Source organism: Xiphophorus maculatus, chromosome 2 (genome assembly GCF_002775205.1).
Source record: "Xiphophorus maculatus strain JP 163 A chromosome 2, X_maculatus-5.0-male, whole genome shotgun sequence".
NCBI lineage: Eukaryota > Metazoa > Chordata > Actinopteri > Cyprinodontiformes > Poeciliidae > Xiphophorus > Xiphophorus maculatus.
Window position 1 is genome coordinate 12,812,542 of NC_036444.1, and position 26,649 is coordinate 12,839,190.

A 26,649-nucleotide genomic window follows, 5' to 3' on the forward strand; every position below is an offset into this window, starting at 1 on the left:
GGACAACAAAGTTGATCTAAGCTAATTAAATTAGAAGTGACATATTGACAGTTTGTTCCCTGTCTCTTCCCAACTGACAGCCATAATACACCCCTTTAAAAACAGCAAATCCTACTTTCTTTTAACATGAAATTTAAAAAACACAGAAGAGCAAAGTTTTATAAAACATTTATTGTAAGGGGTGGGGTAGAGATTACATCTTGTTTCTAACATTTTTCGATGTCATCCAGATTATTTTCATCTATAGGAGAAAGAAAAATTTCAACCGGCGGAAGGCTTCATTGTCAGTTTGCTTTTATCACATCACCTGGCATCACCAATGTACCATGCAGATGCCAAAAATAAACCGTTCGAGTTCACTAGGTGGATGACATAAGACACTCAGCTTTTGAAAGATCGTTTTTAAATTTACAGTGGAAAACTAGGTACATCATATTCCTGTAATTATGATGCTACATTTGGAATGAAGAATTTCTTCTTAATGTCTTAAAAAAATAATCTTTAACATATGAAGAAAGCACAATGGTGCAGCTAAAACTAAAACAGCTTGATTTGTTTCAAACGCCTGAGTGCAGCTCCCAAGTAGCAGAAATCAACCATCTTCTATTTGAGTATTTATTAGCATATGTGGGGACGATACAAAAGTAATAATAATAAAAAAAGAAAAGTCATTCTGATCAGGTTGTGTGTTTTGAGGCATCAGGAACAGCAATGAACTAAAACTAGGCTTTTAAACTGTACAAAGCAAAACAAAAACACCAAAACACAGTGTGCTTGTTTGATGAGAGCAGTTTTAAGAGACAAAAGAGGCAACAGACTCCAGACTTTCAAAGATTCAAAATGAATCAAAAGATTATTGTCTTCATTACCACTCTCCCGTCAGAAGCTGCCAGCCAATCAAGCACATTAAACAATACAGCCAAACAGAGCAAATGGATTATGAGTATGTCCTAGTTCTTGCCAATTTCTTTTCAAGGGGAAGCTGCAGCTCGAGTCCACTGGGTGGCGCCATACCCTTGAGAGGCCATTGTGTGGGGCTGTTTCCACGTTGATGCACGCCAACCCAGTCTTTGTTGTGTTTTTTATTTTACTATCTTGTGTAAATTTGTCAACACTCTACGATGGTTTTGTAGTTTATAGGTCTAAAAAAAACTCTCAACAGAGGTTTTGGGGGTTCAGGTCTATGAGGCAACAAGTCGAGGATTAAGAGGTTGCGCCGGGTGTTGGGTTGACATTTTGCGTGGCTGCTTGCGGTGCCACCTCGATGATTCGTGGCTTGTCGATGATGCGGGCGGTACGGTTTCCTTTCTCTACAATCCCGATGATCCAAGCTTGGTGACCCTCTCCGTATTTTGGAGATTTGATCTCGGCGCAGAAGCGGGCAGCCTGCTCCCGGGGCAAACAGATGAGCAGGCCTCCTTTGAATGGAAAGAACAAGGAATCGGTCAGTTTTTTTTGTGCACGTGATGGAACTGGTGGGCATCTCTCAGTACAACTCTGAGAGATGTACTCTGTTGTTTGTGACATATTCTGGCAAACACTTATCATTGGAAAAGTGTTAAAAAACAGAAAAAAAAAAATGTAGCGACGTGTATCCCAACACGTAAGAACTGCAATAATGTTAGGTTATAGTGAGAGCAAAAAGAAGGCTGCAGAAAGTAGCACATCAACGTCCGCTGAAGTTTTTAAAACTATGACAACTACAGTAAATGCAAAATCAGCTTTAAACTCCACCAGACATGGTTCATTAACTGTCATCACGTAAATTAAGATTTTTAAAACTTCTAAAAAGGACCGATATAAACTTTTAAAAAACTGCAATATGAAGTTCTTTTAATGATGCCACATTGTTTTTCTGTTCTGTGGAGTATAAGGTAAGACAGAGCTGTCCCTCCCACACCTGTTGCCATCCACAGGTGGCCAGCAGGCTGAAAGGCTACAATTCCCCTTTCTTACAAGAGACAAATTTGGCTGTTTAAATTTCAAGAATTTAAAGTTTTAACATTTTAGAAAACGGAATACAATGAAGCTTTTTCCCATTTGTGCTTTTCATTTTTAAATAAGACATCAAAGGAAACCTGACGATGACAAGTTAAAAGCGATTTGCTGAAAGTATCGTGTTGATGGAGGCCTGTCTGATTTGCTTATAGATATACAAATAAAACAGTTTTTATTATCCTAGTATCTTAGAGTGCAGAAAGATTATTTTATCATGTTTGTTTACTATAGACTCCATCCTGTTTGATCAAAACTCAGGACTTTCTTATCCAAACTTTGCTTACTCCATCCAACTCCATATAAACAAACATTATTGGCAGGATTTTATAGAGCTATGGTTGTTGATATCAGAACCACATCAACACAGACCTGATGTTTCAGGGCAGGTGCCATGCATGAGTCCAAACATGTTCCCGCAGGCTTTGGACACGGCGGCCATCTTGGCGAGCACTGGGAGATTGTGGATGACGAAGGAAACCTCGCTCCGCTGCTGTCGTGCTAGCGTCTGTGCGTGGCCGAGGATGCCGAACCCTGTGATGTCGGTGGCTGCGTGTGCGTTGAAGGTGTGCATGAGGCTAGCAGCTACGAAGGACGACAGAGAGGAAGTTCAGATGAATAATCATATGTCCCTTTTCCCCTGATTCTGCTTGGCTCATCCTCACTCTACTCCACACCGAACCTGTTGTGTTTCCATTGAAAAGCTGACAGCTGAAGATCTAAAGTGTGCCACTTTAGAGGCAGATATTAATTGCAGTGTGCTGCCGGTGTGTAACTCAGAAACTTAAAATGCAAAATTATACTTTAATTTTATCTGCTCATTCCATTGTGGTTCTAAATATCATTATAGTCGCTCTAGAGTTTTATTAACCTTTCCTTGCACTCCCTCAGTAAAACCTTCCCATTTTTCCTCTCCCCTTGGCCAATCAGTGAGCAGCAATCTGCTCACACAACATTTCAAATGTATCATGCATGAATGATGGGTCTACCTGTACGGTTGAGCCGGGCCATGTTCAACATAGCTTCGTGGTAGGCCAACTCTACGTCTTCCTGGGTTACCACCAGCTTGATTTTGTTCCACTTCTCAGGCTAAATGTTGAAGAAAGCAAATAGGAAAGTCCGTCATGAAATAGCAGAAGGTATCCCAAGACAAAAAGATAAAAAAAATACAATTAGAAAGACTTACAATGTCTAGCCACTGGTGCACTGCAACACCTACTTGGGTCCCTAACGGTTTGGTCAACACCAACACATCCCCAGGCACTGCGTTATCAGGCCTAAAAGACATCAAACATGACGTTGTCATGGTGTTTGTTCTTCTAACAAAGATTGAAAAGTCAAAGGGAATGAATATGTAACAGGAAGTTATTCCTACATGATGAACTCATTGGGCTGACACACTGTTGTAGCAACTCCTCCCATTACCACCCAGGGGTTAACCACCGTTTGTCCCCCTGTGACAGACGTGCCGGCCTCCTCGGAAGCATCCTTGAATCCCTGAATGATCAGTGGCATGACTTTGTCTCTTTCCTGCAAACACACACATTTGAGCAAGTGTAAAAGAAACACATGAAGAATGGATGCTTCAAATCTCCCTCAAATCCCCTAAAAGAATCAGAGCAATAGCACTGAAATTGTATGCTATACGATTTTTTGCAACTTCCCTGATTCATGGAGTCAGGATATTATTAAATATTTAATGTCTGATGTAAAAATAAATGCAACCTCTTGGACTTCAGCAGGTGTTGCCACCATCACATAGCCAGAACTTCTCAGAAGAGCAAAGCGCTTGAACCGATTTACAAAAACGACTAATTGCTTTTTTGTTTGTTTGTTTCTTGAGTAGCTATACTGTCTCACCAAATAAAAACTTATCTTACTTTTTCTGACATCTTGTTGCTGACTCCCAGAAGCATCAACATGTTGTCACACTCTGTCACTCCCATGGCATACAGGTCACTTAGAACATTGGCACAAGCAATTCTTCCCTACAAAGCAGAAACAAATTAACCACAGAAGCTGTTTGTGCAGCAGAGACAGAAGTGCACAAAAGGATTCACACCTCTTGACCCCTTTCACCCCCCTTTTTGTTTTACATTTTGTAATGTTTCACATTCACTGATTGTTCATATCATACGTTGTTCATATCGCAATTCATAAATACAAATGCTCCGAATGAATTTATGGCACATATTTCTTCATCAATAATCAGAACAGATTTATGCATGGGCGAACCAATACAACCTTAAAGCAATAAAATAGGGGAGAAAGTCTGGAAATAAGAATGTTTTTAAGTGTAGATAGAAATCCAGTATTAAGAACTGCAGACAAAAGAAAAATTCAAGTAAAAAGGAGAAATCTCTACCATCATGTAGGGGTCGTCAACAATAGGATAGATGTAATCTGTTGTCTGAACAAGGGAAAGTCCACCATGTCTGAGAGGGATCACACATGTGTCCATGCCTATTCCTTTAAAACAAACAGAAATTTTAGCAAAGAGTAAAAGTGCAAATAGTCTTTAACAATGACATGTAATTACAAAATAAAACCTACTTTTCTCAGCAGTACTAGCAAATTCATTTCACTTATAAAATTAGGTTTAATGCAGTCAGTTTAGCTTTAAATAAGGGTCAGCTGATAAATCACTCTCAGCTGATTGAGCATTTTTTGTATAATAGAAGTTACCCAAAGAACAAGCTGAAGCTATCAGCGTAACTGTAGGAGTGTCGAACATGAGTGTAAGTTAATAACTTAAGTCAGACACATGACAAAGCCTCAGTTTGAACACTCATTCATTCCAGCTGGCAAGTCCAAGCTTTTACTTTAGCATGTCTGCTACCACGGCAGTAAAATAAGGTAATTATTACCTAATCGGGGCATGACTGCCCCCAAGAACTGTTCATCCTCTTGATAGTGGTTCTCCTGTAAGGCCTCAAGCAACTTCTGTAAAACCTCTTGAGGGACCTAAAATCAGTGGAAAAACAGCGGCAACATTTTTTTTCCAGATACCACAAGTAAATATTTTTAATCAGAAAACATCAGATTTTGATTGGAAAACCAACCTTGCAGCCTGTCCCCTTCAGCTCAGCGAAGCGCGTGAGCCTGAAGTTCTTGTCCAGCTCATAGCTTTCGGGGTTAAAAGACTCCCTCACAGACATTTCTGATGGCGCTCCGGATCCTCACCACTGAAAAACAGACCAAGAAAAAGAGGGAATGATGTAAAACACCTGTATGTCACAAGAAAAACTAGAAGGGAATCAAAGAGGTTGCATTACAAAAGAGACTTATTTTGCACATATTGCAAATAACACAAGGTTGACCAAAAGTAAATTAATCCTAGACTTTTACATACACTCACCGGCCACTTTATTAGGTACACATGTGGAATCACTTGTTAACATACAAGAATAGGTCAACAACATGCCAGCTACTCAACACATTACACTTCTGAATGTGGTGGTGAGAACCTGCTGATGTTCAAATTGAGCATCAGAAAAAGGAAAAAGGGGATCAGACTGGTCTGAGATGATAGAAAGGAAACAGTAGATCACACAACTCATTACAACCAAGGCACGCAGAATATTATCTTCTAACGCATAACGTGTCAAACCTTGAAACAATAGAAGACCAAACCAGATGTCACCCATGCCAGCTGAGAACAGGAAACTGAGGCATAAAGTGGCCCCATAGAAACCTTCCTCAGTATTATTGCTCACCATGTCTATCCATTTATGATCCCAGTGTAACCATCTAATAAAGTTACATCTATCTGTCATAATGTCAAAAAACTCAAATCATTTAAAACTGGCTTCTTGAACATGGTCGTAACTTCACTGTACTCCAGTACTATCTTTCTATGGACCCATTTGTGTCTTTAATAAAGCTGCTGATGATGATGATTTTGTACAATAGATTATCATTGGCAGTGTTGGAATCAGAGATTTACATTATGGATATGCAGCAGACAAATATGCAGCAACGACTTGATGTTACCAAGTCACTTTGACCCAAAATCTCTGACAAATATTTAACACCTTTTTGAATATATGCAGTAACAAATTAAGGCAGTTCTGGATGCAAAAGGAGTCCAACCACTTAGTAGTAAAGTACCTGATAAAGTGGCCAGCGAGTGCATATTTGACCTTTCTATCTGTCTTTAAAATAAAACGATTAAAACATATAAGCGTACTGTTTGTAATGGGCACATTCTTCAAAACAAAATATTAAAACTGCCATTGACTTAGACAAAAACATGCTGTATGACTAGATTGAGAGAGCATGTTTCACTATGATTTATATACTTTTGTACAAGTTAAGGAATTTTCCAGATATTTTTCCAATACATACTCAAAATAATAACAACCCATTAAGTAAATCATTCAGAACAGCACTCATATGTTTAAAAAGGTCAAATTTGTGTCCATTTACATAAACAACAACAAAGGAATGTTATCTTCTCACCTCGTGATTCATGTGGTTTCCACTACCTGCTCTCCATTCACCTGCTCTAATTTAACAATGAAAGTCTCTAATGGGCACTTTGAAGACTCTCATTAATACATTAACCTGCATTTTATAGCTGTTTTGTCAGATGGAGTCAATCTATAAAACTTTTTTTAATTTTAAGATTGTAAGCAAGTATTAAAGCCAAACATCACCACATCAATGGGAACTGAATATATAGTTCGCATCCGAGCAAAAGAACTGAAAATAATAAACGTGTATATGTGATGATTATAACTGTGCCATCTAGCATATTCACAGCATATTGTGCTAAAAGGAGTTGCTGAAGGGGACCACAATGCATAAAATGATTCCACTTTCATTCAACCTGAGGAACTGGCTGACAATATCAGTAATATCCCGTGTAAAACGTCTGTTTACTGTAATGTAAGACACACTGCAGCCTATTTAGGAAACCAGACTTTGAGAAAAATCAATCTGCAGAGGCAACTCCACTCCCAACGTTTCTTTAGCTGAAAATGCAGCTTAGATTTTCTGCTAGCTGCGGCTAGCCGATCCATGCATGCGGCAATGAGCTGAAGCTGCAATATGCAACAAAGAGCCCCTGGAGACCAGAGATGCTAGCCGTACTGCCACTGAGCGCAAACGTTGTGCACATTTCTACGTAACCCTGATTTACAGTGTAGACTCATAACCCCGGCTGCTTGCACTTGCAAGTTAAAAAGTTGCGGCAGGGCGCCTAACAAAAATGTCGGCGGCGGAAAAAATTAACCCTTTCCTCTCCCTCGCCATGCGATGTGTGCAACATCAGAGTTAGTATTAGCACTAAATCGCTAAACGTGCTGCTAATGCAAACACCGTAATGAGACTGTACAATACGAGTGTACAGACTGAGCTTATGAGCAAGTTTAGGAGCTAAACTGGATTAGATTCTTGCAACATTTCCCCTTTAATTGGTCTGAGCAGTTTATCCTTACCAGCTTCGGGTTAGCGGTGGATCCCGACACAAGAGCGGGGACTGCAACAGAACGCACCAGGGCTACATTTAGGCGACCTCTTAGAAAGCCTGACTAGAAATCATAAATTATTGTCTTTTAACTATTGTATGGAGGACAAAATAATTATTATAATTTAAAAGTAAATGCAAAGTAAATATGATTATTTATAAGCAATTTGTACTGGTGCTATTATGTAAAAACATGCGCCTAATTTAACGTGGAAACTAACCAGATAACAAAGGGTCCTCTGTTTGCACGGTGGCTTCTTCAACATCCCCTTTAATGATTCCAAAAGTCTGCCAACAAAATTGTTACAATGGAGTGTACCTTTAATTTGTGTTTTCCCTCCTTTTACATCCAACAAAACATTTTCCTTATAAACGTGAATTTGAATAACAAAAGAAAGGTTGATAGACAACAAATGTCATATTTCTTTCCGAATATATGAAGAATAGGTTTGATTAAATTTTAACAAACTGTGCCTTTTAATAGTATTAATAACCATTAAATTTCAACACACTTCAATATATTTATGTTGATTTTATTAAAAATAACAATAGCAAGTATAACTGTCAAAATGAGGAAAATGTATAAAGTTTTCACGTAATTTAGCAAAAATAAAATCTGAAAAGTATATTCAGCTTCCCCATAGTTAATGCTTTGTAGAACTAGCTTTTCAATAAAATTACATTAGCAAGTCTTTTGCAGTGTGTCACCACCAGGTTTTGTACATCTAGAGACTGTAATATCTGCCAATTCTTTGCAAATTAGCTCAAGGTCAGTCAGATTGGATGGTGAGTGGCCGTGAACATCAACTGTCAAGTCTTACAGCAGAAATCTTAGTTCCAGTTAAGTCTGACCTTTGGCTGATTATTTTAACATGAATACACTTTAATGTAACTCATTTAGTTGTAGCTATCGCTGTATGTTTAGAGCTGTTGTTGTTAGAGGTGGTCCTAGCCTGTTTGGCGCCCTGGGTTATTATTATTATTATTATTATTATTATTATTATTATTATTATTATTATTATTATTATTATTATTATTATTATTATTATTATTTTACGCTTCCATAAAGACCTGATTTTTCCCATTTACTGGTAATAATAGCTCAGTCAACAGATCCCTGCTGTTCCTTCTGATTTAACACTGGCCTCTCAGTTTCTTGCCCAGCCTGTCAGAACGACCATGTTTGCAGTTAAAGGGTATTATAAATGCATGTTTTAAGGAGGGCGCAGTGGTGGCTACATGTTGTCCTTTTCTGGGGATTTATGTGAGATGTGATATTTATGAATGATTGTCTTTCTAACCTGCAGTAGAAGCTATTATAGTCATCAGCCAGACGATAGTTAAAGTGGAGGGAGATTTGTTCCTGTAGGTGGTGATGTGCTGTAAGCCTCTTCCATGGTCCAACACAGCTTCCTCAGATGAAGTAAACCATTATTTGCTTTATGTGCAAAAATCCTTGGTCTGTACACGCATTCTCAGAAAGCCTGACGCTTAATATATGATTATTGGTTTTATGCAGTATTTAAATATTTCAATCCTCCTGAAAGTTCTTCATGGAATATGGTGGGGTTCAAGTCTTGACTGAGGAAACTAAAGTTATCTTTCCCATGTGTAATTTGAACCATGCTGATTACCTTAATGAAAGAAAATAAATTAATTTTGGAAAATGTATTTATTGGTACAGTGATAACCATCTTATGTAGAGTGAAATATATTTAAAGGAAAAATACTTATGTTTTCACAATATTGAAAAGATCTGCTTTGATAACCATTTGTTAAGGTTTCAGTAATAATAAAAAAAACATAGACAGACCTTGACATATTTATTCATTTATTCAGATAAAACCCCATCAGTCTATTTTTAATTCCAAAAATGTACTAAAAATACATCACATTTAAATACTATACTTTCCAAACAAGGTGGATGATGCACTGCACATTACACCCACTGAAGTATTGGTCACTTAAAAGGCACAATTCACAATATAGAACATCTTAAAAGCTATAGTCTCTGGACAATAAATGTATCATATTTTGTATCATATGTACTTTGTATTTTGCAAGTCTTATCCTTTTTTGTACCATCATAAAAACAGTTGAAAGTGTTTTTTTTATTTATTTCTATGGTTTTAACTTCAGGTCATTTTTCAGTTTTCTTTACCTCTTCTATATAATGACTCAGTATCCCAGATCCTGGTGGTTTAGTCTGTGCCCTGATGTAAACTCCAGCAGGCACATATGTACAATGTGTAATTTATTGATAGCAAATAATTAATTTGATCATTCTGTTACCTTTTGTTGTGCAGTTCAAATTGTTTTATCACTGATATAAAGGAAAGACAGAGGGTGACAAATGAATAAAGCCAGAGAAATATTAAAGATAAGCTGATCTGCTGCCAGGCAATAGTGGCAGCTGATGAAATCAGTCATGTTTAACAATTTCTGCTCATCACTTTCAAACCTGTTAAAAATAAAACCCTGTAGAAAAAAGACAAAAAAACCCAAATTAATATGCTTTATAATATTTCTGAAAAAGAAATCTGTGTAACCATGAGCAGCAGTTCTGAAACTAGGAAAGCTATGGGTACAATATAGAGGGAATATTGTGCATATTGGGAATATAATTAGCTGACATTTTAGAAAGCTGCATGAAAATGTCAAACGTCATAGAAAGAACATAGCAAAGACTTGTGAGTTAACGAAGGAGACCAGGCATAGTAATTTGTGGATGTGCTATGACAGTAAATGAGATCAAGTTAAAGCCATCGTTTGCTCATAATGTGTCTGAGCAAACACATTATGTAATTGTAACAACATTTACAGGTACAAAATGGATGAAATCAGTACAGCATCATCACCTGCTGTAAATGTGTGTGAAAGCCATCCAGCTGTGGGCAGACTCATGTGAGGTTAGTACTTGTAGATGGTTCATTTGAGTTTTCCTCAGCATCTGCAGCATCTGTTGAGACAAGAACAAAAGTGATTGGTATACTTTGCCTTCACTTGAATATCGGGAGTGTACCATAAATATTTTTCTTGAAGTATTACTTAAATATAATATTAAATATTTTTTATGTAGTCTACAATACTATGAAAAAAATATTTTTACTCAGGTTTCTTCTGATTTTTGCTTTTTTTGTCTACTGAAATGTTTCAGATGATCAAGCTTTCCAGAAACATCTTGATGCTCTGTAGACTACTGAGACAATGGAAAGGATTTGGTTCTGTAAGAGTTGGTGTAAAACTAACAGCATTACAGAAAATAAAATGAAACTGACAAGTCAAAAATTGCAGTGGCCCTATAAAAGTTAAACTATCTGGATGGATCTGGATGACTTGTGATAACTGATAAAATCATGAAGTCTCTGGTCTACCAGAAAATCTTGAATCCGCTGTAGCAGATGCACATTTATGCAGCAGCATAGTGATACCAATCACACAAGCAAGTTCACATCTGAATAGCTCAAAATAACCAAATTGAGGCTTTTGCAGTTTTTTTTTTCAAAATTGATGACATGGAGTGACCATAAACTGTTGTGATTCATTGGTTTTTGTGTTAGGATTTTAATTTTGATTTTGAGGCATTGTTATTTTGGGATTTTTCTCTCACTAAGTCTTCAGTTATTTATTGGGTAATTAATTCAGTTCCCATGTCACTAATCACCTCTCCAGCAGATTCAGTCCCATGTGTTTCTTTAATTTTGTACAGGAAATTCTGCTGTACTCCCATGCTACCAGTTCCTTTCAAATTCTTCGCTCAATGTTTTTCCTCTGCTTTTATAAGTTTTTGGATGTTTTTTCATTAAACACTCTTATTTGTAAATACTCTATCTGTCTACCTGAAAGAAGAAAATGAGGGCAAATACTTTTTTATGATATTATATTGGTGGCAAGCTAAGAGTGTACATGAATGGGTGACTGACTGAATGTAGCGTAAAGCGCTTTGGGGTCCTCTGGACTTGATGCAGTGCTCTACAACTACAGGCCATTTCCCATTTATTTGCATTCAAAAAAACAAGATTTATGACAGAAAACCTCGTTTCAGCCTTCTTCTGGCAAGTTTGATCTGATCTTGAAGGATCTGTACCCAGTCTCGTGGTCCAGGCAACTTCTCTACTCTGTGTTCAGTGCAGTATTTCTCTGTAAACACTGGACACAAATTACACAAACATGTAGAAACAAATTGTGCTTTCTACAGTAACTTCTTTTGTATGTATTTGTCCCTCACCTTTAATAGCACCCACAATGTTCTGGTCCAAGCCCTTACGGTTGTCGTTGAGCCCTCGCTTCCTTTTACCATTTGGCAGAGAATTGGCCAAAGTAGCATCATCAAAGAAGGCACACACCTAACAACACAGTACAGCTTTGGGAAAACAAATATTTTATCATAATAGCTTTTTATATTTTTCACATTTCTTTTAGATTATTCTAATTATTTAATGGTCAGCATGGCTATTGATATCACATCTTGTGCATTGGTAGTAAGTTTTTATGTAAGCCACTGCTACGCCTTGTTCTGTGTAAGCTCACAAAAACAAATCTTTAAATTAAATGACCAACTGTCTGCTAGAAATGCAGGGTCCTTATGAAATAACTTGCCAGTACTTCTCTGATAATTCACCCTTACAGGTAAAACAAATATTTCTAATCATTATGCAGTAATACAATTGTTATTTTTCAAAATTGATTTTATTCTAGGACAAGACTAAAATTGTTCATTTGTTCATTAAATTGGATGTCATTGATCACTGGCTAAAAATGTTACCGTTACTCTAAACATATTGATTTAAAAAATACTTTAGTGGGTAAAGTTTCTGCAGAAAAACTATTTTTGCATTTGACAAGCAGCTTCTGTAACCAAAACATTATTTTTTGCTGAGAAATAAGGCAAGTTTTTTTTATGTTTTAAAGTTAAGCAAGTTATTTTTATGATTGAAACACTTAAAGAAATATTGTGTGAGGTTGTCATCAGCCATGACAGGGATAATACTAGCCATTTCCTAATATTAAGGTGTTACTGTTAATCTTAAAAACTATGGATACATACCAGCTTCCTAAACAGCAAGCTGCCAGAGCGTGTATAGTTGACCAAAATGGAGTCTAGCTGGGCCTTTGAGATAAACACATCATAATCCTCCGCAAGGCGAACGTCAGACTGTGATGGAGTCAACAACAAAATATAAATGCATAAAATATAGCCGTAACTGAAATATTACGGAAATATCTTAATAATAACATGAGGATGGTATTGCAAAACTTAGGAAATCAACAAGTACCCTCATGGTGTTCCACAAAAGAAAACAGTACAATTAATTTTCTATACTTGTAGCTTATAAACAGCTTTAAAAAATGAGGCTTTAATGTTAGCCTGCATGGAATAAAGGACAGCAACAAATTTAGAACAGTAAACTCAGACGATTACCTGTTTCTAAGCGCAAGTATTACCTCTAATGCCTGATGTCCACCAAGTGCATTCAGAAGTGGACTGTGTGTGCCAGAGTCTGCTATCTGATCATTCCTACATGGAGGCTCAGAAACATCACAGGAGATCATAGATGAGTCGAGTTTCTCACATTCCTTTTTCTTCGCAGCTTCTGGGGGTGAAGTTTTCAGAGTCGAACCCCCTGGAGAGAAAATAGCCGTTGTTCCGGTGCCACAGAGATTCAGTGGAGCCACCTTATAAATAGGTCTTCTCTTCTGATAGGTGCGGAGTGGAGAAGAACTCAGGCTGATGTGAGGCTGGCATGATGATTTAGCATGTTCCCGCCTTTCAAATGTTCCTAAAACAAAAATAGCACATTACGTTTTCATTGTCTCAGTTTCCTTTTTCAGTGATATCCACATGTTCTGCTGACCTTTCTGAGTCTGCATCAGCCTCCTCATTGCACGAAGCTCGTGCAATATCGCCTGCAAGGTGCCTTTACAGTTACACATGCAGCAGGGGGTTTCTGGCACAGCAGGACGGAGCTCATCTGTTGGAAAGTCAGGAGTGCTCACATTTGTTATTTTTCACTTACTTACTTACTTTAACAAAGTATGTTTCCGTTTCCATACATCTGTGACTACAAACATTTAAAAGAGAATTAGTAACATTTCTACAAGATCTTGAAGTCCCTGTTTCTTTTGCATCAGAAACAGGGACTTCTGTTTCTGTTTTTTAAGAACTCTACATGCCTCTTTAACTTTTCTACTTTTGTCACATCACAATCATAGAATTGGAATTTGAAAGTAGTGCATAATTGTGAGGTGAAAGGTAGATACATAATGTAAACGATTATTTTATTATGGTGTTAGTGCAGACCACTTTCTAATGCCGTGTGTTGTATTCAGGCATAGTCTGGTATGCATTTAAGTTTGAGGTTTTATTGAAATGATGAATGTAAAAAAGTTAAAGGGGTTTGGAAGCATCACATGTTCATTGATTTTTGTTTTCCTCTTTAGAAATCGCCTGACACCAAACCTTTTGTTTCATTGGGTTTTATTAAATCCTTTGTGGTGCTGACAGTCCTGAGCTCCCTGGACCGGGTACTGTACTGGCTGCAGGCTTGACCATTAGAGATTGACGTTGATTCGGATGAGGGTGGAAGCTCTGGGTCTCCTGGAGAGCTCCAGCTTTGGTACTGGTTGTCTTCTGACACAACAGGTAAAATTGGAGGTGTGTGCATACAGTTCAGTTGGCTATCCTGGGGCTCTTTTGTTGATCTGTTCTGCTCGACACCCAAACGCTGATAGACTCTCCCAGTCTTGTCACCCAGGAGCCTCATCATTCCAGTGATTTGTTTCTTGATTTCCATGCTCTCTTCGCCCATCCAAACTACATAAAGATGATATGAGGGTGAATATAGTTTGTGGCACCTGCCACAGCAAGGGTTCACACGAATTATTGACTTCAAAATTCTATACTGCTCCATAATATGTTTTGTCCTGTTTACTTTGATGAGATAACGGTTTCTTTATTGCAAAACATTCTCCAAGTTTGGGTTTAATATTTTCATAAATCATGGAACAACAAAACCCTGAGATAAAGGGTAATTTAACTTTTTAACTTGCTGATTGTCATATACTTAATACAGATCCTTTGAAAATGTGATTTTTGATCATATTCTAGAAAGTAAAAATTTCAGTTCTTTGCTTAGCATTTTAACTGAAATATAACTTTTAGTCCAATTTAACTCAGTTAAAGGATCTAAAGGCTAAATATATAAATGTACCAATCAGGATTTTTCTGATGGATGCCAATTTCAATTTTTTTTATGTATGAATATACAATTCCTTATCACAATAGGAAAATAAACAAGTAAGTAAAAATTTAACTGAACATAGGTTGATTCATTGGGACATCTATTGCTAATAAAAGTAACAAAATGGAGCAGTGATGCAAGACAATTTTCAGACTGGATGTGCTATCAAAGAAATATTGTATCTTATTGCATATTGCCTTTTTCTTTATATTTTTTTATTCTCCCTTTTTACTTTTTCATACTTAAATGATGCAATCACATTTCATACTTTTTAGGCTTTCCAAGTGCCGCACAATCTAAAAACATCTTTGAAATGATCCGAACCTTGAGGCACGGCAGCATCTTTACTCTGACCATTGGCATCTCTGCAGCTGGAATTTATCCCATATGAAGAGCCGAAATCTAAATATGACAGAAAAGAGTGTTGGTAAAAAAAAAAAAAAAAAAATGTTAGATAATGTAAAAACGTAGGAAAACATGTGACTGTAGCTTAATTGAGTCGACGAAGCTTTTCAGATTGATGGAGTGTGAGGAGCAGAACACTCCCTCCTCCCATCCCATGCAGGAACCACCACCTGTGGGTAGCATAAAGTAGTTCTCACAAAAGTGAGCAATTTCGGCTGTAGTTATCAGATTACTAATGCGCAACAGATGATCAGATATGTTTTGCTCTGTCTAGGTAATTACTGTAATTACTGATGTGTCTGTCACATTGCCGTCTCCTTTTTTCATTATTTTTGCTTCTGCTTTAATGGTTACATCTTCACAGCCAGGTGTGTAAAAATCGATCGACAGATCTGCTGCAATGTCGTGGCCATCGCTTTTGTCTGCGGATGGTCTGTGCTTGTCTGTGCCAGACCAACAGCCAGACACACAGCGCAGGAGCGCGTCTCGCAGCCTACCTTCATCCGTGACCAGTTTGAAGCTCTGCGACTTCCGTCTCCTCTTCCTTTCCCCAAACTCCATCTTCAAGAGAATAATTCAGAAAGTCGAGCAATGGGAAAATCTCTCACCACAACGCCAAATCAGCGCCTCCAGCCTATAGGACGCACTCAGCGCAACAATCACTGCCCGTCTGCTTTATTAATCAATTATTTTCCTCCTCAGGCTGTGTTTTGGATCTTGACATCGGATGATTCTCGTCGTTTTGGACTTAAATTTACCCCGAAAACGCGGTTGCTGAACGTGATCTCCCTTCCCAGCATGACGCTGCTCTTTCCCTTTCGCCATGTAAATACATTAATGACTTTAATATTAAAAATTCGTCGCATATCCCTTTGCGCCACCTGATGGTATGTTTCATTTAGAAGGTCGAGTAGCACATTTCCCAGTGTGCAGAGTGAAGATTGGAATTCAAACTAAAAGAAAGCTCTGACAAATAGATAAGTGAATGAATGAATGAATAAATAAATAAATAATACCAATTATTATTACATCTGAATATTATCTTTTTACTTTCATTTCTAAATGTCGATTTATCAACACTTTATTCTGTTCTATATATTAGGAAAACAACATGCTCAAATTAATTAAGTTGTTAAAAAATTATACTCGCAAACAGCACCTGTAAAAAGACTATTAATGTGGCAGTATATTCTTTGATTTTTTTTAGTCACCAGAAATTTGAAAGATTTAAGTGTGATTAGTGTTACTTAATAACCTTTTTAAGTTGTGTCACTATAAGTTACAGGGTTGTTGCTTTTTCCTTGTAATCATCTGGAGAGGATAACACTGTTAAATTGGGTTTTATCTTAAAAGGTTGAATGTTTATCATTCCCCATACTGAGTTTTTTTTTTAATATAATAATACATCTAGCACAATTTATCTTGTTTTTCAATGCTTTAATAAATTTGTTCTTGCTTTGACTGTAACATGGTTAAAGTCTGTGTAAATAATTGTAGTCTTCTGCTTCACAGTGCCTTGTAATAGTACTCTTTTCACAATTTGTCAAACTTCAACCTAAAACTTTAATTTAATACTTAAAAATTGTAGCATACCACTCTGCAAGTCTTTTAGGAAAAGTTTAGAAAATAACTCAACCAGCCAGATTGGTTAAATAGAGTCTGTGAACAAGTGACATTTTGGTTTAAATAATTCAGAATTTAGGAGCAAGGTATTGAAGTTCAGTTATTGTGAATTCCTGCATAAATTGGAATTAAAGGAAATTACTTAGCCAATTGCAAACAAAGATGCAACAGTCAGATATAAAATGAAGCAACTGTGAAGTTAAAATAATAGTCAAGTTATATATTAAGAAAACCTGTCTATATCCTGAAGAAGTTCAGTCCTGATATTTTTATAGTACTCAACTGAAGGTGAGGCAGCTTAGGAAAAGTTGTATAATCAAGAAAGAATATGAGACCATATCAAGGATGAGATTTGGTTCCCGATATGTAAGTAGCACACACTTGAAATGTTCAACAAACATGTACAGATTATTGTGAGTTTGTAGAGCGTGTATTATTATATATGTGTATATTAGATATACACATAGTAGAGGAATATAAGTTACAAATGTTCTTGAGAATACGAGTAAATGTTAAATTAATGAAAGAAAATGACATTCTTTATTATGATAGAAAATAGTTTCAGCCATACTCCACTTCAGACGGTGGCGGTAATGCACCTAAAAGCTGCTTGCCAACCGCTGCGAAGCAGGAAGAAGAAGAAGACGAAGAAGACGAAGAAGAACATCAAAAAAGAAGAAGCTCTCCGTAAAAACAAAATGGATATACTAAAAGCCGAAATAGCAAGAAAGAGGAAACTTCTGGAGGAAAAACAGCTTGTTGATGTGAGTATTAGGAGATATTAGTATTTTCTAAGTTTAGTTTAATATTAGCCTAGCTTTTGTTAGCTAGCGCTAATTAAGCTAGCTTCTTTCTAGAAATGTCGTTTTTTTAATGTCAGATCTATCAATACATACCCACCAGTACTGCAATAGGTATCTTACATGTTTTAAAAAACATTCAAACGCTATACGCTTTAACATAAACCTGTTTCCGAGTATTTACTTATACCAAAATACGATTAGCATTGTTTTGTAACTTTAAAATAGTTTTATCAAAACTACATATGGTGTTGCGACGTTAGCTTAGGCTTTATTTGTGTCATAATTATCAATATTCGCTACTCTGCTGCAATTGCAAGTAATATTTATGATTATATGTAAAGAAATACAATCATGGGTGTTTTTGAAAGATCTATAGTTATCTTTTGTTAGTGTATCATTCAGTTAAAGATTTAACATGAATCAAGTTTCTTAATCAACTTTTCAATTTTATGTCGTCAAACTGAGTATAACTGTTTCATCTTTAGGCGAAAGAAAGTTAGTTTGAGAAGTGTTCTAATAATCTTCAATGAGCCGAAAATGTCACTATTATAATCTCACTCTACTGTCTGTTTTTGTTATTCTAAGCATAAACTATGATAGTAAAATAAACACATTTTTGTGTTTTTTTTTTTTATTTATTTATTTTTTGTTAGTTGTAAAGTTCTGCAAAGGCGACATTTTCTATTATCTAATTGCATGCTATGAATGTAAATAAAAAAAGATTAGTTGAGTTGTCTTGACTCTGTAGGGTTACCCTGTGATGAGTGTTTTCATTTACACCTGTATGGATAGTCCTTTAAGTAATAACTGATCTTTTTCCAGGAATCCAGAAAATGCTTTAAAAGGGCTGATCTCGTACGGAAGGAAAAAGAGGAGTACTTTAAGAGATGCGGATACAAGGTAAACATTTTAGCATATTTTTTGACCGTGTTTACTTTCACATGCTGACACATTTGAGTAATTTTATCAATTTTGTCTCGAGCATTGCTGTAAAATTCTACATTACTTACTTAAATGTAAATATTTATATTTGTAAACAGTGCTGCCATCTCACCAGGTCCCTCTTGAAAAAGAGACTGTAGCTCTCAATGAGTTTTTTTATCTGGTTAAAGGTTATCATTATTATTATTACATTCTCTAGAAACCAAACCAAGGCCACGAACGTCTGTTCAGGTCTGCATTAGTGTTGTGTTCACTGTGTTGTTTTTCTGCAACCTACCTCTGCTGCCTGCACCTGTAGGTTCAGACAGAGACTCCTAAGAGCCAGGTATGGGATTGCTCAGTGAAAGTAGCAAACAGGATGCATGATGAAAGGATAAAAACACTGTGTCCCAAAAGCTTCATCTTCCTTGGCATCTTCTTTGGTTACTGGGGATTAAAAGAAACTGTAAATTAGTAATTGTTTTCTGGATGTTTTAATTCAAGACATTCAGGTTTTGTCTAAAATTGTTAAAGTTACAAAACTATTTGTTAGAAAGTAAGTAGATAAGGGAAGGAAGAAACAAAGCTTAGATGGGACACAGCCTGATTTTGTATTTTAATATGGAATATTGGTTTAAAACAAACAGTTATCTGGTCAAGCTTTGCTTTTATTATGCAAATTATTTTAAAAAAGATGGAATTTTAGACCAACTACAAGTGGCCTTAAGAATTATTTGTTATTTTTGCCATCCCTTCAAAATTGTTTCCCCAGAATTCAAAACACAAAACTCATTGTTTTCTTAATGTAACAATGGATTATATTTAGTTTGTATTTTCTTGGGAAACGTCTTGTTACCATTTTATAGTTGGTCTTTTCGACTGTGCATCTAAAACCACAATCTGAAAGGCTGCAATGCATGTGTGCATTAATGCATGATTTGATATCTTCTTTTAGTTTTCATTTTCCCACTTTACACTAAATTTGCTTTAGTTTCAATTTGGATTTTGAGTGTGCAAACAATGTCATAGTGAAAGTCTTTAATTTAAATATTTGATAAACAATCCATTGCAAATGTTTTCATATCCCCTGAGGTTTTTCACATCACATAGCCCACAAATTTCAATGTGTTTTTCTTTGATTTTATGTGAAACACCAATAAAATGTAGAATAAACAGAAAGGAAAATGACCTAAATTTTCAGAAACATTCATAAATAAAAATCTGAAAATTTTACCATGCACTTGTTTTCTATGAATATTAATTTTTGCCTGTTTCCACAGACTATTAGTTGGATGTATATTTGTACCATGACTGGTCCATTGTGATTCATTCATATATTTTGATATAAGCTTTATGTTTAGGTTCCTTGCCCTGCAGGTCAAATCTCCTCCTTAATCTTAATCTTTTGTGTTTTATTTCTGTTCTGCTTGCCAGTGGAAGAAGAATATTTCCAAAGCATCATGCTGCCACTATCATGTTTCCCCATGGGAACAGCATGTTCTATGGGGTGTGTAGTGCTCTACCTTGTTTTGCATGTAGATTAAAAGATACATGTTGCCTCTAGGCTGCTTATTTGATCAGCCTATTATTTATTATATATTTAGGGGGATCACAGCAAAGAGAGCAAAAAAAAAAAAAAAAAAAACAAACACAAAATTTTATAAACTGCACATCATTTTCCTTTCTCTTCACAAATATGTATTGTGGTGTTCTGTCACATAAAATATTACTAAATTACATTGAAGTTTGCAAATGTAATGTGGCCAATGTGAAAAGCCCAAGGAAACCTCTGCGATGCGCTCTGTTGAACTGTTGTGGCTGTGTGAGGTTAATATGCCGAAGTGAATTTGAATTAATCTAGGACAGAGTCTTCATTTGAGCCGACATAACAATAACACTTTTTGCACATATTTGTTAATCAATTTGTTAAATTAATTATTTTTTTTTTGCATTTGTTGGAAGAGAACAAACTTTCCCTATGATGAATTTATCAGTGTTACCCAGCGTCATTCAGTAATCAACACATTTCTGTTCATCCATGCTGTCCTGAAGCTTGATAAAGCAGAAGAAAATGAGCCGTCCACTTCAGCTAATCCAGTGTTGGAGCTTGAATTGACAGAGGAGAAGCTGCCAATGACTCTGTCACGACAGGAGGTCAGTCAGTCAGTCAGAATAGCATAATTTCCTACCTTTCAGTACTCTTGCTCTTAAACTTTGTCCGTTGCTCTATTTGTGCAGGTAATTCGACGACTTCGAGAGCGAGGAGAACCAATCCGATTGTTTGGAGAATCTGATTATGACGCTTTTCAGAGACTCCGGAAAATTGAGATCTTAACCCCAGAAGTAAACAAGGTAAAATATTTAGGAAACGGAAGCAGTACCACTATTGTTCTAAAATTCTAGAAAGCTCCAAAATAACCCCACTCTGTGCTGAGTATTGAATTTATTTTAGATTTGGTCACTACTCTGATATGTTTTTGTTTTTTCACCATTTCCAGGGTTTGAGGAATGACCTGAAAGCTGCCATGGACAAGATTGACCAGCAGTACCTGAATGAGATCGTTGGAGGAACAGAGTCAGGGGAACCAGACACACAACATGACCTGAAAGTTCATGAAGAAAACACCACCATAGAAGAGCTTGAGGTATAATACTTATGAAAGTGTAGGAGGAATAAAATAATTTCAGTGACTCTTTCATTCAAATTACATTTTATGAGCTTATGTATTTCTTTTTTATGAATTAATTACTATACAATGTTGTTTTGTTAACCAGAGTAAAAAAAACAATATATTGTCATATTATTCAAATTCGATCATAGGCTCTTGGGAAAACCTTGGGCACGGGGGATGACAGTGGAGATCAGGACGTCATTGCCAAATTTTTAAAGGTAAGGTAAAAAAAAGACTCCTATTTTTGTCTAGAGGGAGCTGTTGGATAATATTTCCACAGTTTGATTCACTATATCGTCTTAATCCACCTCCTTAATACATGTTCAATTGGAATTCAATTATCAATTTAACTTAATTATAAGACTCAGCTGTAGGACATGTTGTAAAGCTCACCTAATCCCTGTCTAAGATCTCTGCTATAGTCCTGGATCTGGAAAAAGGGGCAAGATTAATGTGCATGAAATTAACACTGTTAATTAATAGACCACATTTTTCTTTTACATAGAAAAGTTATCAAACAGTTCACACATAAAGCAATACATGGTTCTGTGCTCATTTATTTAAAAGTGAAGAACTACTACCTAATTTTTCCAGTTTGAGTCTGTCAACTAAACATGTTTTACTTGGCTTTGCTTGGAGTTATATAATGCTGTGACTTTATTTTGAAGTTTGTCTTGTTCACTCGTTACCACTGTATAAAACACTATTTGTTTTCATAGTCATGTAAGAAATCTTATCTAAATTGTTTGTAACTTAAGCGGTTGTTTTATGTTAGCTATGTTATGTTTTATGCCACATTACTAAGAATATAGCCTTTTTACTTCTTATGTAGTGTTAAAACGTACCTGCTGCTACTGTCTTGATGAGAACTTCTATAAATGTGATAGTCCTAGTGAGTTTAGAGTTGTTTTCAAACAGATTGCATTTGGTGTTGTAGTTTCTTCTTGGTGTTTGGGCCAAAGATCTGAACAGCCGAGAGGACCACGTGAAGCGCAGCGTTCAGGGAAAGCTCGCCAGTGCAACACATTCACAGACTGAGTCTTACCTTGAGCCCCTCTTCAAGAAGCTCAGGAAGAAGGTACTGCTTTTTAAAATAAAATATTAAAATCAGACTCTTCTGAGCTTATATGACAGGTGGAATAATTTTTCTGTCTTTATTTTTATTTTTTTTATTTCAGAATTTACCTTCTGATATTAAAGAGTCGATCACAGACATTATTAAGTTCATGCTGGAGAGGGAATATGTTCAGGTAAGTTAGCAGTTCACATTTATTTTGACTACTGTATATGCATGACTGCATGTTTTAACAACCAATTTTCATTGCAGGCTAATGATGCATACCTACAGATGGCTATTGGTAATGCTCCCTGGCCTATTGGTGTGACCATGGTGGGTATCCATGCCCGTACTGGACGAGAAAAGATCTTCTCCAAACATGTTGCCCATGTTCTTAATGATGAAACACAGAGAAAATATATTCAGGTGAGTAAAGTAATTCCCAAAATGAAGGTATAGGTAAAAAAATAAAAGGAATAAGAAAGAAATGCACTCTGAGAATTTTGTTATATACTTTAAGATAACCTGTCTTAGTAATGACAGCTTCAAGACATTTGTATGAGGTTTGTCAGTACTATATGCTGTAAGACTGCATGTTTCACGATGTTCCCACCTTTACTTTTTGCATGGAGATATACAATCGAGCATGCTGTATGCAATTACATCCACGAAGTTTATCTTTGGCTTTATCTAACCTGTCAGTGTTCTCCTATTATTTCACTGGCTTTTCAAAATCATCTACAGCACAGTTTAAACAATGTACATTTGCACCATGTTCTATTTTTTCTTTGCAGTAAGTGTCCATGGAGACCGTTGTTTTTTGATTGGATTATTTTATTGATTTCATGAGGGAAAAAAATGCCCCTGCTATTTCTACGTCTTTCTAAAGCTCTCTGTGGGTGCTCTTAGTCTCTTGAACAACACTTTTGATTAGACTTTTGACAGAAATCTTATAAAAGGCACTTGGTTGTGATTGATTTATAGTGAAATTAGTTTTTTTTCATCTTTTGTTTTATGGCTTCAAAAGCTGTCTGAAACGTTTAGCATCATGACTTCTTTGTGAACTTCTCATTGAGTCTACCAATCATATTATTCTGTACAATACTTTGGTAATTACACCTTTATAATTGGTGCCTTGGCTTTCATTGCTTTTTTGCACATACCTCTCCATGTGTTCGATATTTGTTCTGTGTCATTCCAATTTTTCACCCAGAACTTTACCTTTGAACTAATGAGCTTGTGTTACATACATAAAATATTAACTTTAGAGGACATATTGCCTCTTGACAATTGATATTATTTCCCTCTCGTATTGGATATTTCATAAACAGAAAGCACCAGACGTCAACCATGAAACGGCTCTTTTTATCGGACATGAAGTAATTTCTCATTTTAAAGCAGTCGATCGACTCCACTCCACAACTTTCCCTTCCCATGTTGTCAAGTTTTCAACACTTCACATTTCAGAGAACAGAAATCTCAGACCAGCGCAGAGCAAACGGATTACTTTACAGACAGTTCTAGTCTCAGGTACATACAGTACATGAACACTACTGCAAGTTCACCCTGAGGTCTGACTGGCTGTAAGTCAGAGAGATTATGAAACACTCAACATTTTAGACCATTAAAACTCTTCAAGGGCTTCAGTTAACATGCTAAACATTAATAATACTTATGGAGAGAAACAAGGTGACATTCATAAGACAAGGTAAAGGACTACTGAATCAACGGTTTTCTCACAGCATCTATATTTTGGTTTAGTGGTTTTTTTTGTTAAATAAATTATATAATTATTCAGTTCTGAATATGAATAGGAATGTCCTACAGTGATTGGTTCTGAGTGAACCTCAATTCACAAGACCTGTTGTTGTTTACTGTCTTTAAACATTTATAATCTATTTATGTAAGCAGAAGTTGGAAAATTGTTTTGTTAATTAATTATAGAAATTTAGATTTTATGCTATTAGAATGACACTCAAAGTGGAAATAAAAAGACTTCTTCAGCTTTGTTTGCATGTGACTACCTGGAGAATAATTAAAATAATGTGTGCTATGGGCCAAATGATCAGTAAATCATTTCAAAACTGAGAGGAAAACGTTTAAATCTGCCCTACAAATTTTGCTGCATGAAAACATGGGCAACTGTAGCAAAATGTCAGTTTATAGGAGACTACAGTTACATATTGCTGTCCCTGGTGACGTGTTGTTAATCTCCTTAGTTAGCTTTATTTTGGGGCAGAATGTTGTAACTCTTGTTAAGACAATATATCTGTTGCTGATATTTTACTGTGCATTAAAGCTACAGAGTTTTTGTGCACAAAGCACAGCATTCAGTTTGTTTCTTTTAGTGCAGTACCACAGTGACCTCGTGTTGGTAAATGTCAGTTTTAAAATAACTCTGATGTTTATCACAGCCTAAAAAAAGTCTTGTTTGGGACATGGTTGTTGAAATTCAGTAAACAAAAATACTTGAGCAGACTCATTTTGACTTCCTGGTTTCTCGGTACTCGAATGCATCATGAGTCTAAGCTGAATTTAGGGCTGAATAAAGATAAATAGTTTTGATAATAATTTTGAGCTTCAGCACGTAATTGTTTGGAGCAAGGCTTCAGTACCAAAGTGCTACTGATATAAAATAAATCAGGAATGATGATTTAAGCTCAGAAATGATTTATTTTGAAATATTTCTTGCTTTATAATAAAATGCAATCAGTTGTTCACTGTCTCTGCATTCCAGGTGAGGGATTGCTCGATGCCTTCAGATGGGTTCCCTTAGAAAACTTTTATCATATTGGCTTAATAAGCTGAACGCAATGGTATTGCTCTATTATTTGGATATAATTAGTATATAAGAAATTGCGTTTGATTCTTTCTATCTTAACTGTATAGTTTGTGTTGTAAAGTGTCTTTAGACTGCATTTGTGGTGAATTGGCATAATATAAATAAACTGAATTTAGTTAAAATTGAGTTAACTATTACTTTTTAGTTATATTTTAGTTTATACACTAAAAAAATGACTCTTCTTTTAAACATAATAAAGCTTATGCATTCTTAGTAACTATAGCATTGCTCGTTCCTTGTTCTGAAAGATTAACATGGCCCAAAAATAGACATTATACTTTTTTTTCCCAACATTTTTGTGTCTTTCTTACAGGGTCTGAAGAGGCTAATGACTATCTGCCAGAAACACTTCTCAACTGTTCCATCAAAGTGTGTGGAGTACAACGCTCTCTAACATGACAATGTACCTGACAAGAAAATATTTGAGAAACTTTCAATTTAACTTAACAATCTTAAGCGTATTTCTTAGGATTGTTACCTTTATTGAAAACGCATCAGTTAAAACATGATTTGGGCAAGTAAAGGTCAACAACACATAGGCAGAATTATGCCAGTTTTAAAATGTACCAAACATAACACATGCTTATTTTGTATGCAACTTTTTTTTTTCCTTTTTACAATGAGAAGATAGTATGTAAATGTTGTGCAACTTATGTTTTCACTTGTACATTTTCATGTGGTGGTATACAAATGGTAACTTGTAAAGCTAAATGAAAGTGGTGTAAGTTTTATTACACTTTGAGATAATAAACAAATATTAAACGTGATACTTTCTGTTGGTTAATCTCTGTGTACACTTTGAGCAAATATGAAACCCAGTCAGAGTATAACTTCACCTTCTGAGTGAGAGAACAGTTTTGTTTGTATGCACTGCAAATAAAATTCCTTTTTGAGTTATGTTCTGATTTTAAATTGCCAAGATTTTCACTTGTCCTCTGCAGCAGAGCTTCTGAATGGGACTATTTTTAGTCACCAATGTCTTGTTTAGTCAATATGAATCATGTGACTATAGGAACAATAAAGGACTCTCTACAGCAAGCTGCTCTACTACCGGGGAATTCATGAGTAACACTTCAACTAAATGTAAATATAATTAAAGAACACTGTTATATTTTTCAGTTTTTAGGATGATGATGAAAAATGTAATTATTCAAGCAGAAAGTTAATTTTTGCTACGACTGAGTGCTTATAAAAGCCCTTTAGTAGTTCAGACGGTAACATCCGACGTCAAATGCTGACCTTATTACTCTACGTAACCATGGCGATGGGATCTGCTTCTTGTGATAGTATGTTCTTGGCTGCCTCAGACCACGTCATTGCAGTTACAGTCTGTCAGTTCTGGACACGTAACCAGAGGCTCATCTGGGCAGGTTGACAGCTGGCATTGAAAATACAAGGAGCTGGTGTTGGATTTTTTTCTGCTCTTGAGTCGACTCCTTTCCTCTTGAAGTCAAACTACGGGCGGAACCATGTTTCCTTTAGCAGTCACAGTGGATAAGTATTTGACATAAATAAACTGCCTTATCTGAGGTCAGTGCATTCATCTGTGAAGGTTTTTGCCCACCCAGCCTTGACTTAGAGTAAGCTAAATGTTTTTTATTGTTAGTTTCCCCCCCCCCC

General features: G+C 36.0%; 3 protein-coding genes across 5 annotated transcripts; 1 reads left to right on the top strand and 2 right to left on the bottom strand.

Annotated features, from left to right (window-relative positions):
* Positions 1-152: 152 nt before the first annotated feature.
* On the bottom strand, positions 153-7,509 carry sephs1 (selenophosphate synthetase 1). Of its 2 annotated transcripts, none has more exons than XM_005802023.2 (10): positions 7,437-7,509; positions 5,058-5,180; positions 4,863-4,959; positions 4,361-4,464; positions 3,876-3,983; positions 3,371-3,525; positions 3,182-3,272; positions 2,985-3,084; positions 2,368-2,580; positions 153-1,418 (listed from the first exon to the last, which is right to left on the bottom strand). In XM_005802023.2, the coding sequence occupies exons 2-10, from the start codon at positions 5,151-5,153 to the stop codon at positions 1,204-1,206; spliced, it is 1,179 nt and encodes a 392-aa protein (XP_005802080.1). In that variant the 5' UTR covers positions 5,154-5,180; positions 7,437-7,509; the 3' UTR covers positions 153-1,203. The 2 variants fall into 2 exon arrangements, with proteins under 2 accessions (XP_005802080.1, XP_023204667.1); XM_023348899.1 differs by lacking the exon at positions 7,437-7,509 and adding an exon at positions 6,457-7,214.
* A 1,786-nt stretch (positions 7,510-9,295) lies between these two features.
* Positions 9,296-15,996, bottom strand: bend7 (BEN domain containing 7). Its single transcript, XM_023345304.1, has 11 exons — positions 15,870-15,996; positions 15,609-15,672; positions 15,031-15,108; positions 13,926-14,279; positions 13,321-13,437; positions 12,911-13,245; positions 12,513-12,620; positions 11,694-11,811; positions 11,501-11,614; positions 10,324-10,424; positions 9,296-9,943 (listed from the first exon to the last, which is right to left on the bottom strand). The coding sequence occupies exons 1-10, from the start codon at positions 15,975-15,977 to the stop codon at positions 10,366-10,368; spliced, it is 1,455 nt and encodes a 484-aa protein (XP_023201072.1). The 5' UTR covers positions 15,978-15,996; the 3' UTR covers positions 9,296-9,943; positions 10,324-10,365.
* A 1,371-nt stretch (positions 15,997-17,367) lies between these two features.
* Positions 17,368-25,796, top strand: prpf18 (pre-mRNA processing factor 18). 2 transcript variants are annotated; one of them, XM_005802027.3, is made up of 11 exons: positions 17,368-17,498; positions 18,360-18,437; positions 18,778-18,804; positions 20,511-20,612; positions 20,697-20,810; positions 20,957-21,103; positions 21,280-21,348; positions 22,068-22,208; positions 22,309-22,380; positions 22,458-22,613; positions 25,343-25,796. In XM_005802027.3, exons 1-11 carry the CDS (start codon positions 17,433-17,435, stop codon positions 25,421-25,423), a joined length of 1,053 nt encoding a protein of 350 aa, XP_005802084.1. In that variant the 5' UTR covers positions 17,368-17,432; the 3' UTR covers positions 25,424-25,796. The 2 variants fall into 2 exon arrangements, with proteins under 2 accessions (XP_005802084.1, XP_023182948.1); XM_023327180.1 differs by lacking the exon at positions 18,778-18,804.
* Positions 25,797-26,649: the final 853 nt, after the last annotated feature.

Bases quoted from the DNA above. Each gene is read 5' to 3' on its own strand.
- sephs1 (XM_005802023.2), bottom strand. From the start codon at position 5,153: ATGTCTGTGAGGGAGTCTTTTAACCCCGAAAGCTATGAGCTGGACAAG. The intron at 3,526-3,875 runs GTAAGATAAGTT...GTGTGTTTGCAG, and splicing joins GCAACAAGATGTCAGAAAAA to GAAAGAGACAAAGTCATGCC. The intron at 2,581-2,984 runs GTAGACCCATCA...CGTCCTTCGTAG, and splicing joins GGCCCGGCTCAACCGTACAG to CTGCTAGCCTCATGCACACC.
- bend7 (XM_023345304.1), bottom strand. From the start codon at position 15,977: ATGCGACGAATTTTTAATATTAAAGTCATTAATGTATTTACATGGCGA. The intron at 13,246-13,320 runs GTCAGCAGAACA...TTTTTGTTTTAG, and splicing joins GCTGATGCAGACTCAGAAAG to GAACATTTGAAAGGCGGGAA. The intron at 11,812-12,512 runs GTATGTATCCAT...CTGTGTTGTTAG, and splicing joins GCTTGCTGTTTAGGAAGCTG to GTGTGTGCCTTCTTTGATGA.
- prpf18 (XM_005802027.3), top strand. From the start codon at position 17,433: ATGGATATACTAAAAGCCGAAATAGCAAGAAAGAGGAAACTTCTGGAG. The intron at 22,209-22,308 runs GTACTGCTTTTT...TTTTTATTTCAG, and splicing joins TCAAGAAGCTCAGGAAGAAG to AATTTACCTTCTGATATTAA. The intron at 22,381-22,457 runs GTAAGTTAGCAG...TTTTCATTGCAG, and splicing joins TGGAGAGGGAATATGTTCAG to GCTAATGATGCATACCTACA.